Source organism: Eriocheir sinensis, chromosome 57 (assembly GCF_024679095.1).
Source record: "Eriocheir sinensis breed Jianghai 21 chromosome 57, ASM2467909v1, whole genome shotgun sequence".
Lineage (NCBI taxonomy): Eukaryota > Metazoa > Arthropoda > Malacostraca > Decapoda > Varunidae > Eriocheir > Eriocheir sinensis.
Window position 1 is genome coordinate 8,566,914 of NC_066565.1, and position 19,384 is coordinate 8,586,297.

A 19,384-nucleotide genomic window follows, 5' to 3' on the forward strand; every position below is an offset into this window, starting at 1 on the left:
CCAACTCTTGATGGCTTCTATAATTCTATCATTTGCTTCATCACTCAGTCCCAGCAGCAGCAGCATCCATTCCCTCTCTGTCCTTGCAATCCTCCATTCACATCCCAGCCCATCTCACTCAGTGCCACCCTCATCATCTCCGTCCTTTCTCTCCGGTACCTCCCACACACCAGTATCACATGCACGACAGTTTCATCCACACCCCTGTCACACATCTGACACACTTGGCTGCGGGACTCACCACCTGTAATTTCTTGCATTCACATTCCTTTTCCTTGTACGTGTAGTACATGTGTCAATATTTGTAAACTAGGAACTTTTTGTCCAATCTAGGGATTTTTCAGCACGAGTCTAGGGAATTACTGATTTGCCTGCCGCTACACGCACGACTCGTGCGTGTAGCGGAATTATAAAGTTCCAGTTGGCAACACTGCCAGGTGACAACAACAGCACGCGCCGAGGCCCGAGCAGCATCCCTTCTGGCCCTGCCCAACCAGCCCCCTAAAACACCCCAGAAGAAGAAGACGACGAAGGCTCCACACCCACGGGCCAGCGCTGGGGACCTGCTGGCCAGCGACACCCTCAGCCCCAACACTGCCAGGACAACACCTCCACCACCGCCGCCGGGAAGTCTTAACCTTCTCATGCAGCAGAAGTAGGTAAGCTTCTCCTTGACAGAGTGGAATCAAAGGCTCTTCGTCTCATCAGCTCTCCTCCTCATACTGATAGTCTTCTACCTCTCAAATTCCGCCGCCATGTTGGCTCTCTATCTTCTATCGATATTTTCATGCTGACTGCTCTTCTGAACTTGCTAACTGCATGCCTCCCCTCCTCCCGCGGCCCCGCTGCACAAGACTTTCTACTCATGCTCATCCCTATACTGTCCAAACCCCTTATGCAAGAGTTAACCAGCATCTTCACTCTTTCATCCCTCACGCTGGTAAACTCTGGAACAATCTTCCTTCATCTGTATTTCCTCCTGCCTATGACTTGAACTCTTTCAAGAGGAGGGTATCAGGACACCTCTCCTCCCGAAATTGATCTCTAATTTTGAACACTCCTTTAACCCTCACAGCGTCGGCGTCGTACATGTACTACACAGGCTGAGTCACCTTCCCAGCGTCGGCGTCGTACATATACGACGCGACAATTTACGACACACACCGTGACTCAGATGTCATTTTTGACACTTTTCATGACTTAAACCTATGTTTTTTCAGCATTTCTGACATAATGGGAGAAAAAAAAAATTTGAAAAGTGCCGACGCTGGGGGGGGTCACGGGTGGGAAATGTTCCGACGCCATGGGGGTTAACCTCTGTTCTGGAGCAGTAAGTAGCAGGCCTTTTTTTATTTTTTTCATTACGCCCTTGAACTGTCTCCGTAGCTGTAAAAAAAAAAAAATGCTGACCTGCACAAGACAGGCCGCCCACCACTCACAGAAGCTCTCAGAAGAATTCCGGAAGAGGCTAACAAAGCCTGTGTCTCCGGCTCGAGATAACTCTCACTCTGATCGTTCAGGTGGTCTCCGTGGTCAAGTTGTCTGGACCCGTGCCCAATATCAATGGCTACCATGTGCTCAAGTTTTTATCTCTGTGATCTCCATGCCTTTTCCAACCTATTTTCAAAGGTTTTAACTGATGGTGCACTCACTACTGCTTCAGGGAGGCTGTTCCAGATATCCACCACTATTACAGAATGAATATTTTCTTATATCTAACCTGGCACGTTGTTTATATATCTTCTTACTATGTCCCCGTGTAGCTTGATCATTTTGATCCAGCACACGCCGCCGCCGTGAGAGGACGTGCCTGCTCTCTCCTCAACACGTTTGAACTCAGCTGGCCTGCCTCCACTTTACTACAGCATTTTTGCTGAACACCGGTAGTTTTCTCAGCCCAACCGGTAACTGGCTGAAATGACTGGTAAGCAGGTAACTGGCTGTAGGACCCGCAGTGCCCCGGGATCGGGCCATGACACTGGCGCAGCGGGCAGCACTGGGGGGATTGTTTCGTCACCCGGCCGTGGTGATAAAGTTTTTCCCTGTGGTACCTGTGGTGTAAACATTGGTGATGAGGACTCTCGAGTGTGAGCATTGCCTGACCTGGACTCATGGTGCTCAAAAGTGTTCAGGCCTTCCACTCAAAGCCTTCAAGAATGTTGTAGAATTTTCCGCCCAAGGCGTATGTTATGTCTGTACCTCCTGTCGACTAGGACGTAGTCAAAAACAACCTAGTCGCAATGATCTAGCTCAACTCTTTGAAACAGTTAAAGGCTTAAGTAGTGCAGTTGCCAAGCTATCCGATGAGATCAGAGTACTTAGATCAGGTTCAGGGCCAGTCACTCCAGCTCCCGGTTCTGTTTCAATGCCTAGCCCCACAGAAATTAGGAATATCTTGCAAGAGGAGGCAGTGGAAATCAGAGAAAGAGAGAAAAGAGCGGACTCTGTGATCATCCGTGGTTTGGGCTCAGATGTTGAATCCCTCTCTCAGAAGTTTGGGGATGTGGTGTCTTTTCTTTTTGGTGTTGGGAAATCTATCGTTTTTTTTTCTCCTCAATATCACTGTCCAAACATGTCAAGCCCATCTCACTGCATAATTCTATGAAAATTATCTTGTCATGCTCAATTTTTTCAGACCTAATTGCCAAGTTCATGCCCTCTTTTACCTTCTCTGGGATACCATACAAGACAATGTTGTTTTTCCTGTCTAATCTATTTTTTACTTGATTGGTAGTTTTATCCAACAGTTCTTTACCATTATGAGCATTGAGGAGCCCAAAAGCAGTAGCTCCTTCAGTACTAGACCCACTGCAAACCTTTGATGCCTCTGTCTTCAAGACATCCCTGTAGGATTTTGCCAAATCTTCCTTCACCTCTGCACTCACTTTGTTCCAGGGGTGGATGGGGGGGGGGCAAAAAATCTTTGCGCACCGTTGAAGACCTCGGATTGAACATGGCCAAGTGCAGGGGACTTGGTTTCGATGGAGCAAGTGCCATGGTGGGAACATTCAAAGGGTGTGCCGCAGTACTCATGAAGAAGTACACCCTGGCCAAGCCAATCCACTGCTTTAGCCACCGACAAAATCTTGTACTGACGAAGGCGTGTGACGTCAAGGAAGTGAAGATCGCTCTTCAAACACTGACCCAGGTGTACAACACTGACCCAGGTGTACAACACTGACCGAGGTATACAACTTCGTTCATTCTTCAAATAAGCGCTCTCTCCGCTTCACAGAGGTTGTCAAGCTTACCTCGGCCAAGTGCGAAACGCTTGTTCCCCTGTGCCCCACCAGGTGGATTGAGAGGCATGACAGAATGATGGTTTTCATTGAATTTCTGCCTGTCATCGCTGTTTTTCTCGAGGAGGAACTTGACGCCACCACTGGGCTCCTTCTCATCGCCATACGTGTTTCCTGCTTTCTCGTTGGACTGGTTGTAGTGGAGTGTATATTGGCACATACTCTCGAGCCGAGCCAAACTTCAGAGGAAAGATGGCGACCTGGTGTCAGCCGATGCCGTGGCATCGAGACCATTTTTGCCAAGTTCAGAGCAGATGCGGAGAATCATTTTCACGACGTGTTCACGAAAGCGGAAGAGCTTTTGGTCGAGGTGGGGTCATCGCATGACACCATCCCTGTGCCACGACTCTGTGGACGACAGACCCAGTGATCAAATGTTCCGTGTGAGAATGCTGAGGAGTACTACCGCCGGGCGGTGTACATTCCGTTCGTGGACCACATCTTGGCTGAGTTGAAGAGTCGGTTCGGTGACGACACAGTGCCTGTCGCACTTCAGCTCAAGCAACTCCTCAAAGGCCCAGAAACGGATGTTGCGTGCGGTTGTGCTTCAAGTGGCGAAGCTCTACGAGCTCGACATTGAATCCCTGACACTCGTGAAGGCAGAAGCGGAGCGCTGGGCATTATCTGTTCCGGTCTTCCAAACGATCAAAGAAGCCCAGGCACACGCCAGCACCAGCATCTGAGGAGTACCGTCGGCCAAGAGCGCCTGAACGGTCTTGCCCACCTCTGTGTCCACTATGATATCCCCATTTCAGTCGAGAGATTGATAAGCAAATTTGGCGAAAAAAACCGCCGACTACTCTTTGCTTGGTGAGGCACTTGTTGAATACTTGGGAATTTGTAAATATATTTCTTTAGATCAGCAAATCTTTGCAAATGTGTTACCTCAATCCCATGTAAAAGAAGCCCTATAAGAATTCCTTTTTATCTTCAGCTGCGTCTAATTTCACATATTAGCTCTTTTTTGTAAAGGTCAGGTTTGTAATTTATATATAACCTGTATTATGATCACCCTTGCTGCTTACATAGCGAAATAAACATTTAGTTTTCTTCGAGTGATCGTATGGTGATGATTTCTACCTGTTCAGATCTGCCTTTTTACGGGTCGGATGTGCAATTTGAATTGTTTCTTGTTATTGCTTGCCAGCTTAGTATTGATTGCACTTCATATATAGATACAAGAAAAATTCATTTGTCACATATACGTTGATTGCTCGGGAGCTGCGGATTTTAAGCAAAGAACCGCCATCACTATCCATTGGTCTTCACTGTTTGAGGCTGTCGCTAACTTATGAAATTTTACCAGCGGGCTCCCCAAAATTGATTTTCTGGATCCGCCCTGCTTTGTTCCTCGTGTCGACTGTTATATCAACTGTTTTGCTTTCCACTGCTTCATTAATCACACTCTTGACTTCCTCCCCAACTTTCTGCTTGTCTTCATCAATCCTAGATTTGAACTCACTGTTCACTTGAGACCTGATATCATCTCTAATTTCCTCCTTCAGATTCTTGACATCACTCTTGATCTCCTCTAAGGCCTCAGTGGTTTTAGTTTCCAGGGCATCCATACGTCTTTCTACTTTATCCTGTCTCTTGGATGTGTTGGTTACTTGTTTGAACAATTTCCCCGCAACAATATCGCATTTGGTACAATACCAGTGAATCTTACTTACTTGATTGCTGCTCAGGAAATTATACACTGCCTCAGTGACCTCCTCACACCTTATGTGGTGCCACATTTCACATAGTTCACAGCCTAGAGCCTTGTCTTCCTCACCAACCTTAACCTTACAGACTGGGCATGTGTCTGTTTGTTTATCTGCGTCGCTATCGTCTGCCCCTGTCAGCTGATCATCCCCGCCCCCAGCCGCAAGGCTTGTTTTGCCAGATCCAACAGTATCCTTAGTTTTTGTGCCCACCTGCTTACTAGATGGATTATTCTTCGAACGATTCATTCTTCTGGCAATATTACTATTGGAGAATTCCTTCACTTTTACAGAGCTCTCACGGGCACGTCCACCCTCGACCACGACCATGGACCCTAGGCCCTAGGAAGAAAAGACAACAAGGAAAGAACGAGGACAACAACAACACACTCAGCTTCCGCAAAGGTTGGGGCCGCCTCACCTGCAGGGCTGGACAGCAGCATGAGTGGCCAGGACAAGCAGGAGCAGACTGCTGCAGGGGGCAGGAGGGTCAGTGGTCACCAGATGAAGCAACTGGCTGCTGGCAACTCCAGCAACAAAGGAGAGAGGAAGTTTGTGTGTCTGGAATGTGGAAAAGAATTAACCACAAGGCATGGCCTCAGATATCACACCCTTACACACACTGGTGTGAAGAACTATGAATGTAAGGAATGTGGGAAAAAATTCATCCTGAAGAGTACCCTTGATACACACACCCTTACACACACTGGTGTGAAGAACTATGAATGTAAGGAATGTGGAAAAAAATTCAACCGGAAGGGTAGCCTTGATAGACACACCCTTAAACACACTGGTGTGAAGAACTATGAATGTAAGGAATGTGGGAAAAAATTCATCCAGAAGAGTCACCTTGATAGACACACCCATACACACACTGGTGTGAAGAACTATGAATGTAAGGAATGTGGGAAAAAATTCATCCAGAAGAGTACCCTTGATACACACACCCTTACACACACTGGTGTGAAGAACTATGAATGTAAGGAATGTGGGAAACAATTCATCCAGAAGAGTATCCTTGATAGACACACCCTTACACACACTGGTGTGAAGAACTATGAATGTAAGGAATGTGGGAAACTATTCACCCTGAAGGGTAACCTTGATACACACACCCTTACACACACTGGTGTTAAGAACTATGAATGTAAGGAATGTGGGAAAAAATTCATCCGGAAGAGTACCCTTGATACACACACCCTTACACACACTGGTGTGAAGAACTATGAATGTAAGGAATGTGGGAAAAAATTCATCCAGAAGAGTATCCTTGATAGACACACCCTTACACACACTGGTGTGAAGAACTATGAATGTAAGGAATGTGGGAAACTATTCACCCTGAAGGGTAACCTTGATACACACACTTACACACAATGGTGTTATGAACTATGTATGTAAGGTATGTGGGAAAAAATTCATCCGGAAGAGTACCCTTGATACACACACCCTTACACACACTGGTGTGAAGAACTATGAATGTAAGGAATGTGGGAAAAAATTCATCCAGAAGAGTACCCTTGATACACACCCTTACACACACTGGTGTAAAAAGCCATGAGTGTGAAGAGTGCGGGAAGAGGTTCAGTGTGAAGCAGGCACTCAATCGACATGTCTTCAGGCACTATGGCCTTAGAGAGTTCAAGTGTGATGTTTGTGGAAAGCTCTTTAAGACAAGGGGTGACATTGCCAGGCACATGAAGATCCACTTCTGAAGTGTGTCTGCCTACAGTAGTTATAGTGACCAAGGTAGGGAAGGGGATGGGAGGGAGAGGAAGGGGAGGAAGAGGAAGGGAAGGCTGCAGTAGGGAAGGGAAGGCTAGCCCAAGAACGGGAAGGGAAGGAAAGGGAAGGCAGAGCAAGGGAAGGAAATCCCAAGGAAGGAAAAGGGAGAGTAATGTGGTGTGGCTGGGTGTGGTGTGGTGTGGCTGGGTATGGTGTATGGTGTGTGGTGTGACTGGGTGTGGTTTGTGGTGTGGCTGGGTATGGTGTGGTGTGTGGTGCGGCTGGGTATGGTGTGGTGTGGCTGGGTGTGGTATGGTGTGGTGTGGTGTGTGGTGCGGCTGGGTGTGGTGTGGTGTGGTGGGGCTGGGTATGGTGTGGTGTGGTGTGTGGTGCGGCTGGGTATGGTGTGGTGTGGTGTGTGGTGTGGCTGGGTATGGTGTGGTGTGGTGTGGTGTGGTGTGTGGTGCGGCTGGGTTTGGTGTGGTGTGGTGTGTGGTGCGGCTGGGTTTGGTGTGTGGTGCAGTTGGGTTTGGTGTGGTGTGTGGTGTGGCTGGGTATGGTGTGGTGTGGTGTGTCGTGCGGCTGGGTGTGGTGTGTGGTGCAGCTGGGTTTGGTGTGGTGTGTGGTGTGGCTGGGTATGGTGTGGTGTGGTGTGTGGTGCGGCTGGGTATGGTGTGGTGTGGTGTGTGGTGCGGCTGGGTATGGTGTGGTGTGGCTGGGTATGGTGTGGTGTGGTGTGTGGTGTGGTGTGGTGTGGCAGGATTTGACTCGGCGACTTTTTTTACCTCGCTGTTGGTGGTGTTTGCAGAAGGACAAGCAGGACCCGGACGGTGACATCATTATGAGGCTTGAGTACGGTCTCCTGAACTCCTCGTCCCTGGAGCTGATTGGTGAGTTGGCGACCCTGTTTTTTCTTTGTTCGCATGTCTCTCTGTCTCTATCTCTGGTTGTGGCTTTTAATTGATGGGTCTGTCTATGTCTGTCTCTCTGGATGTTTTATTTGCTTCTCATTTTCTCTCTCTCTGTCTGGGTCTCTCTTTGTCTTTGTCTGTCTCTGTTTTTCTCTCATTTTCTCTCCCGATGTGTCTCTGTCTCTCTGGATGTTTTATTTGCTTCTCATTTTCTCTGTCTGTCTGTCTGTCTGTCTGTCTCTCTGTGTCTTTGTCTGTCTCTGTCTCTCTCTGGATTTCTGTAGCTTTTCGTGATGGTTGTTTTTTTCTGTTTTTATTTTCTCTGTGTCTGTCTATGTCTTTGTCTGTCTCTGTTTTTCTGTGTCTGTCTGTGTCTCTGTGTCTGTCTGTGTCTCTGTGTCTGTCTATGTCTCTGTCTCTCTCTGGATTTCTGTAGCTTTTAGTGCTAATGGTTGTTTTATCTACTTCTCATTTTCTCTGTGTCTGTCTATGTCTTTGTCTGTCTCTGTTTGTGTCTCTGTCTATGTCTTTGTCTGTCTCTGTCTCTCTCTGGATTTCTGTAGCTTTTAGTGCTAATGGTTGTTTTATCTACTTCTCATTTTCTCTGTGTCTGTCTCTTTGGTAGTATTGCTTTCCTTCTCTTTCTCTACTTATCCCTGTTTCATTTTCCTCCGTTCTCATTTTTTGTTCTCTTTCTGTTCTTATGTCTTATTTTTTCACCGTTTTCCTTTCATTCTTTTCCTTTTTCATTTCTCTCTTCCTCTCCTTGTCTTAGTTTTCCCTTTTCATTTCTTCTTCTTCCTTTTGCTGTCTCATTTTCTCTGTGTCTGGCTCTCTGGATTTCTGTAGCTTTTATTTATTTATTTATTTTTACAACAAAGGAGACGGCTCAAGGGCAACAAAAAGTGCATAGAAAAAAAAGGCCCGCTACTCACCGCTGCCATAATAGACGAAAGTAAAGAGTGGCCAAGAGAGAGGTCAATTTGTGGTGGAGAGGTGTCTTGATAATGGCTGTTTTATGTCTACTTCTCATTTGGTCTCTGTCTGTCTCTGTCTCTGGGTTTCTGTAGCTTGTAGTGATAGTTCTCTCTCTCTCTCTCTCTTCTGGAAAAACAAATTGAATAGGTAACCTGGTGCGCACTTTCTCCGCAGAGCAACCCACGTGTACCTCCCCAGTCTAATGGTGAGCCTGGCGGCGCCCCTCGTCGTCTTCCAGCCTCCTCACCAGTGCATCTTCCACTCCTCCGAGCTTGTGTATAACTTGACCAACCAGTGATGAGGTGAGTGAGGGAAGGGAACAGAAGGGAAGGGAGAGGAAAGGAAGGGAAGGTTGAGAAAGGGAAGGGAAGAGAAGGGAAGGTTAAGGAAGGGAAGAGAAGGGAAGCTCAAGGAAGGGAAGGGAAGGTCAAGGAAGGGAAGGGAAGAGAAGGGAAGGTGAAGGAAGGGAAGAACATAAGAACGTAGGAGTCTGCAAGAGGCCGGTAGGCCTGTACAAGGCAGCTCCTTTGAACCTAAGCTCCCGTGTATCTAACCCCACCTAATATCGCTGTCCATGAATTTATCTAATCTATTTTTGATTAGAAGAAGAGAAGAGAAAGAAAGGGAAGGGAAGAGAGAGGAAAGGAAAGGGAAGAGAGGAGAAGGGAATGGAAGGTCAAGGAAGGAAAGGGAAGGGAATGGAATGAAAGGGAAGGGAAGGGAGAGAAAGATAAAGGAGCGAGGAGGGGAAGGGAAGGGAGAGGAATCAGAATCAGAAACTTTATTTCCATTTTATACAATGGTTATTCTTTACAGGCTTAAAACTATTGATCATAGTATATAGAGTGTTCCCCCCCCCCAGGCGGGGACTCCGAGGCAGGGTGAAGGTGCGCCATTTTGAAATTTGGGAAAAGATGTCTACATAGTTTGTCTATTTTTGATCTGTTGCTCTGTCTGGAAAGCTGGATTTTCTTATAGCCTTCTCAAACTAATGCTTCCTCTACATAGTTTGTCTATTTTTGATCTGTTGTCTGTCTGGAAAGCTGGATTACCTCATGTCATTAGAATGCAATTGATACCTTTTCTTGGCCTTTGGAAAGAGTTGATGTGAGGGGAAGTGTTGAGGATGCCCGCCTACAGTCCTTGCTGAGCAGTTTCTGTGTCTTTCAGAGCGTGTGAAGCAGTTTGCCAACCTGGTCCTGGCCCTCATGATGCTGTTCGCCAGGTACAATCACTGGATGGTGGGCGACAAGTTTGAGAGACTCGCCCCCTCACTGGTAATTATGCCCCGTTGTCATTTTTCCTTCTCTCTGTTCAGGGGCAGGACCTAGTGTTTTTTATGCCTTTTTTGTTTTATTGCCCTTGAACCCTAAAAGATAAAACTACATAACCTCCCCTAACTTAACCTCACCTAGCCTTACCTAACATCTCCTAACTTAACCTATCCTCCCTTACCCTAGCCAAGAAGTCACCCGCCGCAGCCGCCGAAGGGAAGGACGGAGGAACAGCCGCCAACTCCATCGCTGGCGGCTCCACATCTACTCTCGTCTCCTCCTCCTCCGCCTCCTCTCTCAACATGGACGGTCGAAAAAGGATGTTTAGTGTGGAGGTGTTTGATTGGGGTATGTGGGTTGGTGTTTATAATTTCATTTGTGTGTGTGTGTGTGTGTGTGTGTGTGTGTGTGTGTGTGTGTGTGTGTGTGTGTGTGCTACCCTTCCCTCCCTCCCTCACCCCAATGTTTGTCTCTAGGTGTTTGTAGGCGATAAGATGACCTTTCAACACACCTTCTTTCTTTCCTTTATTCTTTCCCTCTTTACAACGTTATTGTAAGTATACGTAACCTTAAACTAACGAAATACAAGTTACGTGAATCCTACCCTCAAGATGTGTTATTTTGATCTCTGTACGTATAGGCAAGATTACGTCTCTTAAACTAACGATATATAAGTTATGTCAACCTTAACCTGCGAGATGTTTGTATAAGTAACCTCATTTCATTTCATATGTTGCCTTGATCTGTATGTATAGGGAAGATTACATGATTTAAACTGATGGAATATAACTTGTCAACCTTACTTACGAGATGTTTGTATAAGTAACTTCAATTCACACTTTGATCTCTGTACGTCGAGGCAAGGTTACGTCAGCCCAGCACTCACTGTTTGCTTATTTCTCGTCTTTACGTAGACGTAACATTACGATCCTTGTATTGCTGTAGGACTTGTGTTGTGGAGAGGAAGTATTGCTGTAGGACTTGTGTTATGGAGAGGAAGTATTGCTGTAGGACTTGTGTTGTGGAGAGGAAGTATTGCTATAGGACTTGTGTTGTGGAGAGGAAGTATTGCTGTAGGACTTGTGTTGTGGAGAGGAAGTATTGCTGCAGGACTTGTGTTGTGGACAAACAACATAATATAATCTGATAAGGGAAGTAAGAGTGTTATAAAAATTGCAACAGTTTGTCAGAAAGGCCTATTTTTAACCCCTTGACTGTGGATTTCCTACAAGAAGACATCACCAAGCTTTAGGAGTGGAACAAAAAGTGGCTGCTACAATGCAATGAGGAAAAAATGTAAAGTCCTGAACCTTGGGAGGGGATATCCAGCACACCAATACCACATGGGAAACACTCCACTATCCACCACAGAGGGAGAGAAAGACCTGGGAGTGTATGTTACCAGGCTACCAGTGAAGGGATATCCAGCACACCAATACCACATGGGAAACACTCCACTATCCACCACAGAGGCAGAGAAAGACCTGGGAGTGTATGTTACCAGGCTACCACTGAAGGGATATCCAGCACACCAATACCACATGGGAAACACTCCACTATCCACCACAGAGGCAGAGAAAGACCTGGGAGTGTATGTTACCAGGCTACCACTGAAGGAATATCCAGCACACCAATACCACATGGGAAACACACCAATATCCACCACAGAGGCAGAGAAAGACCTGGGAGTGTATGTTGCCAGGCTACCAGTGAAGGGATATCCAGCATACCTGGGGATATCCAGCACACCAATACCACATGGGAAACACACCAATATCCACCACAGAGGCAGAGAAAGACCTGGGAGTGTATGTTGCCAGGCTACCAGTGAAGGGATATCCAGCATACATGGGAAACGCACCACTATCCACCACAGAGGCAGAGAAAGACCTGGGAGTGTATGTTACCAGGCTACCACTGAAGGGATATCCAGTACACCAATACCACATGGGAAACACTCCATTATCCACCACAGAGGCAGAGAAAGACCTGGGAGTGTATGCAACCAGGCTACCAGTGAAGGGATATCCAACATACCAATACCACATGGGAAACACTCCACTATCCACCACAGAGGCAGAGAAAGACCTGGGATTATATGTTACCAGGCTACCAGTGAAGGGATATCCAGCACACCAATACCACATGGGAAACACTCCAATATCCACCACAGAAGTAGAGAAAGACCTGGGAGTGTATGTTACCAGGCTACCAGTGAAGGGATATCCAGCACACTGATACCACATGGGACACACTTCACTATCCACCACAGAGGCAGAGAAAGACCTTGGAGTGTATGTTACCAGGCTACCAGTGAAGGGATATCCAGCACACCAATACCACATGGGAAACACTCCACTATCCACCACAGAGGCAGAGAGAGACCTGGGAGTGTATGTTACCAGGCTACCACTGAAGGAATATCCAGCACACCAATACCACATGGGAAACACGCCAATATCCACCACAGAGGCAGAGAAAGACCTGGGAGTGTATGTTACCAGGCTACCAGTGAATGGATATCCAGCACATCAATACCACATGGGTAACACTCCACTATCCACCACAGAGGCAGAGAAAGACCTGGGATTATATGTCACCAGGCTACCAGTGAAGGGATATCCAGCACACCAATACCACATGGGAAACACTCCACAATCCACCACAGAGGCAGAGAAAGGCCTGGGAGTATAATTATGTTACCAGGCTACCAGTGAAGGGATATCCAGCACACCAGTACCACATGGGAAACACTCCACTTTCCACCACAGAGGCAGAGAAAGACCTGGGAGTGTATGTTACCAGGCTACCAGTGAAGGGATATCCAGCACACCGATACCACATGGGAAACACTTCACTATCCACCACAGAGGCAAAGAAAGACCTTGGAGTGTATGTTACCAGGCTACCAGTGAAGGGATATCCAGCACACCAATACCACATGGGAAACACGCCAATATCCACCACAGAGGCAGAGAAAGACCTGGGAGTGTATGTTACCAGGCTACCAGTGAAGGGATATCCAGCACACCAATACCACATGGGAAACACTCCACTATCCACCACAGAGGCAGAGAAAGACCTGGGAGTGTATGTTACCAGGCTACCAGTGAAGGGATATCCAACATACCAATACCACATAGGAAACACTCCATTATCCACCACAGAGGCAGAGAAAGACCTGGGATTATATGTCACCAGGCTACCAGTGAAGGGATATCCAGCACACCAATACCACATGGGAAACACGCCAATATCCACCACAGAGGCAGATAAAGACCTGGGAGTGTATGTTACCAGGCTACCAGTGAAGGGATATCCAGCACACAAATACCACATGGGAAACACTACACTATCCACCACAGAGGCAGAGAAAGACCTGGGGGTGTATGTTACCAGGCTACCAGTGAAGGGATATCCAGCACACCAATACCACATGGGTAACACTCGACTATCCACCACAGAGGCAGAGAAAGACCTGGGAGTGTATGTTACCAGGCTACCCAACATACCAATACTACATGGGAAACACTCCACTATCCACCACAGAGGCAGAGAAAGACCTGGGATTATATGTCACCAGGCTACCAGTGAAGGGATATCCAGCACACCAATACCACATGGGAAACACTCCACTATCCACCACAGAGGCAGAGAAAGGCCTGGGAGTATAATTATGTTACCAGGCTACCAGTGAAGGGATATCCAGCACACCAATACCACATGGGAAACACTCCACTATCCACCACAGAGGCAGAGAAAGGCCTTGGAGTGTATGTAACCAGGCTACCGGTGAAGGGATATCCAGCACACCAATACCACATGGGAAACACTCCACTATCCACCACAGAGGCAGAGAAAGTCCTAGGAGTGTATGTTACCAGGCTACCAGTGAAGGGATATCCAGCACACCAGTACCACATGGGAAACACTCCACTATCCACCACAGAGGCAGAGAAAGGCCTGGGAGTGTATGTTACCAGGCTACCAGTGAAGGGATATCCAGCACACCAATACCACATGGGAAACACTCCACTATCCACCACAGAGGCAGAGAAAGGCCTGGGAGTATAATTATGTTACCAGGCTACCAGTGAAGGCAAAATCCGTGCCAATTGTAGCGGACGGGTTAAGAAATATATATACATACAACATTTTGATTTTTTTTTTTTTTTTTTTTTTTTTTTTTTTTTTTACATGTGGCCTACAGCGCCGGTAGGCTAATCCATATGAGCCTGATGGTCGGCCCTAGCCCGTCATGGCGCAGGCAATTGTTTATAGTGGCGCCATTATTATTATTGGCTCATGCTGCCCCCCGGAGCTCATTCTTGATTCCACTTGTGCTGCAGAGCTTCTTCTAGAGTCTGGGTTGATAGGTGGTCTTCAGGACAGCATGTGGGTAGTCTTAGGCCACTCGGCGGTGACTGAAAAATCCCAGGTGGTTAGCGGCGGATTCGAACCATCATGGACAACGCACCGAATGCGAGGCTGGCACGCTAACCACTCAGCCACTGCCTCCCCTGAATGTATGCCTACATTTTTTTTATGGTAAAGGAAACAGCTGAGGGCAGTAAATGAAGCAGGAGTCACATCACGGCAGCCACTATAAATAAAATTCGCCTGTTCCGCTAATGGGCTGGGGCCGTCCAAGAGGGCCTACTGGTGCTACAGGCAGACAGGGGATAGACAGGAAGCTGATGAGAAAATAGAATTCCCAAACCAATTCTGGTGTGTGTCTGTATGCATGTGTGTGTGTGTGTGTGTGTGTGTGTGTGTGTGTGTGTGTGTGTGGACTAGAACAAACAAACAAAAACATAGACCAATAGTTACATTAGGAAGACATACTCAATAAGGAAAAAACTTATTCATGGAAACCAACAAGGAAAGGTTAGATACTGAGGAAGGGAGGAAGAACAAAGGGGTGGAATAAGATAACATGTGCTTGTGTGCTTAGAACTGAGTGTTGGAAGATCAAGACAGGAAGGAAGGGCATGATTGCAGGCTGCTGGAAAATACAATACAATACATTACGATAGATTACAGTATGGAAAGTATGTACCTGCCTCTAATAGTACATACTGAGGATGATATGTAGCTACTTCTTCCATCCTCACAATTAATACAGGAAGGAAGGGCATGATTGCAGGCTGCTGGAAAGTACAAAAAGATACATTGCAATAGATTACATCATGGAATAATAGTGTGTAGCTATACTAATACAGAGGATAATATGTAGCTACTTCTTCCATCCTCACAACGAAGGCAGCATTTCCAGACAGTAAGTAACAGCATAATCGCAAACCTCTGGAAGATACAAAGTGACACAAAGTGAAAACATAATTGGAAGCTGCTGCTGGAAATTACGAAAAGGACATTACGAGATGAAACACAACAGACCAGCGTGCTTCCTCCTTCCTCTGAATTATGGCAAAATCTCCTGGACAGGAACAGAAAAGAAAATGACAAACTGCTGGAAAAATACAAAGAACTACTGGGAAAGAAATGGACGCAAGGTGATAGATTATGTTATGAAAAGGGGAAATAATATGTGAACTAACTGTCCCTTCCCCTGAATAGAGACACATAAGCCAATGCCAAGGAAATAAAGACACTAGACCAGTGGCTCCCAAACTTTTCACATGATGCCCCCTATTGATTTATAAGAAATCCTCACGCCCCACATCATTTGTTACTCCTTCGTGTGTGTGTGTGTGTGTGTTTATTTCTTGCAAAACTGCAATTTTTGGCAGATGGAATCACACCCTCTCTTTACCTAGCTCACGCCCCCCAAGGAGGCATGCCCCCCAGATTGGGAACCACTGCACCAGACGATAGATTGTCACGAAATAGGGCAATGATATGTGGGGTCATCAGTACAGGTGTGGGGTCATCAGAGCAGGTGTAGGGTTGGCAGGGCAGGTGTGGGCCCATCAAGGATTATTGTCAGGACAGGTGTGGGGCTGTCATGGCAGGTGTGGGGCTTTCAGGGCAGGTGTGAGGATGTCAGGGCAGGTGTGGGATTGTCAGGCCAGGTGTGGGGCTGTCAGGGCAGGTGTGGTGTCATCAGTGCAGGTTTGGGGTCGTCAGGGTAGGTGTGGGGCCATCATGGAAGGTGTTGGATCGTCAGGGCAGGTGTGGGGCTTTCAAAGCAGGTGTGACGATGTCAGGGCAGGTGTGGGATTGTCAGAGCAGGTTTGGGGCTGTCAGGGCGGGTGTGGTCTCATCAAGGCAAGTGTGGGTGTGTCAGGGCTGGTGTTGTGTCATCAGTGCAGGTTTGGGGTCGTCACGGTAGGTGTGGGCCCATCATGGGAGGTGTTGGATCGTCACGGCAGGTGTGGGGCCGTCATGGCAGGTGTGGGACTGTGAGGGCAGATGTGGGGCCATACGTCAATGCAGGTGTGGGGTTGTCAAGGCAGGTGTGGGGCCGTACATCACGACAGGTGTGGGGCTGTCAAGGCAGGTGTGGGACTGTCAGGGCAGGTGTGGGACTGTCAAGGCAGGTGTGGGGCTGTCGGTCAGGGCAAGTGTGGGATCGTCAGGGCAGGTATGGGCCGTCATGGCAGGTGTGGGACTGTCAGGGCAGGTGTGATCGAGGTTGTCAGGGCAGGTGCGCGCGATTGTCATGGCAGGTGTGGGGCCATCATTGCTGGTGTGGGACTGTTAGAGCAGGTGTTGGGCCATCATGGCAGGTGGTGAGCGATCATGGCAGGTGTGGGACTGTCATGGCAGGTGTGGGGCCATCATGGCAGGTGTGGGACTGTCAGGGCAGGTGTTGGGCCATCATGGCAGGCGTGGGACTGTCAGGGCAGGCGTGGGACTGTCAGACCAGGTGTTGGGCCGTCACGGCAGGTGTGGGACTGTCAGGGCAGGTGTTGGGCCGTCACGGTAGGTGTGGGACTGTCATGGCAGGTGTGGGGCCGTCATGGCAGGTGTGGGACTGTCAGGGCAGGTATTGGGCCGTCATGGCAGGTGTGGGACAGTCAGGGCAGGTGTGGGGCCATCATGGCAGGTGTGGGACTGTCAGGGCAGGTGTTGGGCCGTCATGGCAGGTGTGGGACAGTCAGGGCAGGTGTGGGGCCGTCATGGCAGGTGTGGGACTGTCAGGGCAGGTGTTGGGCCGTCACGGCAGGTGTGGGACTGTCAGGGCAGGTGTTGGGCCGTCACGGCAGGTGTGGGACTGTCAGGGCAGGTGTTGGGCCGTCAGGGCAAGTGTGCGATCGTGAGGGCAGGTGTGGCCGTGTAGGGCCGTCATGGCAGGTGTGGGACTGTCCAGGCAGGTGTGGGGCCGTCATGGCAGGTGTGTGACTGTCAGGGCAGGTACGTGTTGGGCGGTCATGGCAGGTGTGGGGCCATCGGGGCAGGTGTGCGATCGTCAGCGCAGGTGTGGGGGCATCAGGGCAGGTGTGGGGCCGTCATGGCAGGTGTGGGACTGTCAGGGCAGGTGTTGGGCCGTCAGGGCAAGTGTGCGATCGTCAGGGCAGCTAGGTGTGGGGCCATCACGGCAGGTGTGAGATCGTCAGGGCAGGTGTGGGGCCATCAGGGCAGGTGTGGGGCCATCAGGGCAAGTATACGATCGTCAGGGCAAGTATACGATCGTCAGGGCAAGTGTGCAATCGTCAGGGCAGGTGTGGGGCCGTCAGGGCAGGTGTGGGGCCATCAGGGGAAGTGTGGGGCCATCAGGGCAGGTGTGTGATCGTCAGGGCAGGTGTGGGGCCATCAGGGCAAGTGTGGGGCCATCAGGGCAGGTGTGATCGTCAGGGCAGGTGTGGGGCCATCAGGGCAGGCGTGGGGCCATCAGGGGAGGATTGGGGCCGTCAGGGCAGGTGTGGGGCCATCAGGGCAGGTGTGGGGCCATCAGGGCAGGATTGGGGCCGTCAGGGCAGGTGTGGGGCCATCAGGGCAGGTGTAGGGCCATCAGGGCAGGTGTGGGGCCATCAGGGCAGGTGTGGGGCTGCCAGGGCAGGCGTGTGCATGGGGCCGTCAGGGCAGGTGTGTTGCCGTCATGGTGCCTTCCTGTGGTCAGGGGCCGTCTGTCTTGCCCATAATTCCGCCCCAACCTTACCTATGACCCACACCCGTGTAAGGCATTGTGCTGCCAAAACATGTGTGTGTATTGTACGCAGGAAATGACGACCCCCCCAACCTTACGTACCCTTATACCCGTATAATGCACTGCACTGCCAGATTCGTGTTGCCTTGGGTACCTGGCTATACAGTAACCAGCAGATAACATTATTTCGTCTGATGTGGAAATATATTTACAAGTTGTATCGTTTGTGGTCCAATGTAGCGTGTTTGAGGCTCGTGTGTGTAGGAATTATAAAGTTCCAGTTGGCAACGCTGCCAGGTGACAGGTTAGCTTTGAATGCACCAAGGTATGCGGCGGTGGAAGCTTTGAGGGGTGATATATGGGGTGGAGCACCTTTAGGGAAAGATTTAGGAAGGCTACCCTTAGATACAAAGTCAGACTGGAACGAATGGATGACGCGAGGCTGGCACGGAAGGTTTACTTGTGGAGTGTGCATGAGAGCAAATGGATTAAGAACTGCATGAGAATGGTTGGTGACAGTGGTATGCGAGTCAGGTGGGTGAGCAGAGAGGAAGGGAGGCGTTTCTTTGAATGGAAGGTGACTGACAGAAATAGTGAGGGTCTAGAATGGGATGCGAGAAAGTGGAAGAGAGATAGCCAGTGCAGTGAAAGGTGACGGTCTGAGGAGGTGGAAGCATGCGATGGAGCGAAAGACTACTTTGGAGTGGTACAGGGACAAGGAAGCCCCGCAGTGTGTCAGCTGGTATGATGGAAGCCTGGGTGGTGATCTTCTCTTCCAAGCTCGAGCGCAGTGTATGAATGTGAATGCAAGAAATTACAGGTGGTCTGAGTCCCGCAGCAAAGTGTGTCAGATGTGTGACAGGGGTGTGGATGAAACTGTCGTGCATGTGATACTGGTGTGTGGGAGGTACCGGAGAGAAAGGACGGAGATGATGAGGTGGCACTGAGTGAGATGGGCTGGGATGTGAATGGGAGGATTGCAAGGACAGAGAGGGAATGGATGCTGCTGCTGCTGGGACTGAGTGATGAAGCAAATGATAGAATTATAGAAGCCATCAAGAGTTTTCTGGAAAAGATGTGGTGTGCAAGGAATAGGGAATTGGAAGATGTGTAATGGATACTGCTTGTTTTGTTTTATTTTTACAGGTTGTGTCGATGCGAAGGCCTGACTCTCCAACGGGTCACCTGTACAGCAAGAGCAAGAGAGCACACGCCGCATCCCTTCTGGCCCTGCCCAACCAGCCCCCTAAAACACCCCAGAAGAAGAAGACGACGAAGGCTCCACACCCACGGGCCAGCGCTGGGGACCTGCTGGCACGCGACACCTCAGCCCCAACACTGCCAGGACAACACCTCCACCACCGCCGCCAGGAAGTCTTAACCTTCTCATGCAGCAGAAGTAGGTAAGCTGTCCTGCACAAGACAGGCCGCCCTCCACTCA

The 19,384-nt window shown here is 49.0% G+C and overlaps 2 protein-coding genes across 17 annotated transcripts in view; one reads left to right on the forward strand and one right to left on the reverse strand.

The window, feature by feature from the left end:
- Nucleotides 1-19,384, forward strand: part of LOC126984821 (uncharacterized protein DDB_G0271670-like) — an 80,567-nt gene that overhangs the window by 755 nt on the left and 60,428 nt on the right. For 5 of the 15 annotated variants that reach the window (XM_050838973.1, XM_050838975.1, XM_050838977.1 and 2 more), the window contains exons 1-4: nt 6,761-7,620; nt 9,790-9,896; nt 10,080-10,241; nt 19,090-19,346. In XM_050838973.1, coding sequence (XP_050694930.1) covers nt 7,164-7,620; nt 9,790-9,896; nt 10,080-10,241; nt 19,090-19,346 — 983 coding nt within the window. In that variant the 5' untranslated portion in view covers nt 6,761-7,163. Of the gene's footprint in view, nt 1-402; nt 660-5,298; nt 5,495-6,760; nt 7,621-9,789; nt 9,897-10,079; nt 10,242-19,089; nt 19,347-19,384 lie in introns of those variants that run through there. The other 10 variants (XM_050838983.1, XM_050838980.1, XM_050838972.1 and 7 more) reach the window with 9 other exon arrangements.
- LOC126984819 (putative protein TPRXL) overlaps nt 10,275-19,384 on the reverse strand; it is a 71,590-nt gene continuing 62,480 nt past the window's right edge. For both annotated transcript variants that reach the window (XM_050838970.1, XM_050838962.1), the window contains exon 3: nt 10,275-10,608. The gene's annotated coding sequence lies outside the window, so the exon portion shown is untranslated. The remainder of the gene's footprint in view (nt 10,609-19,384) is intronic.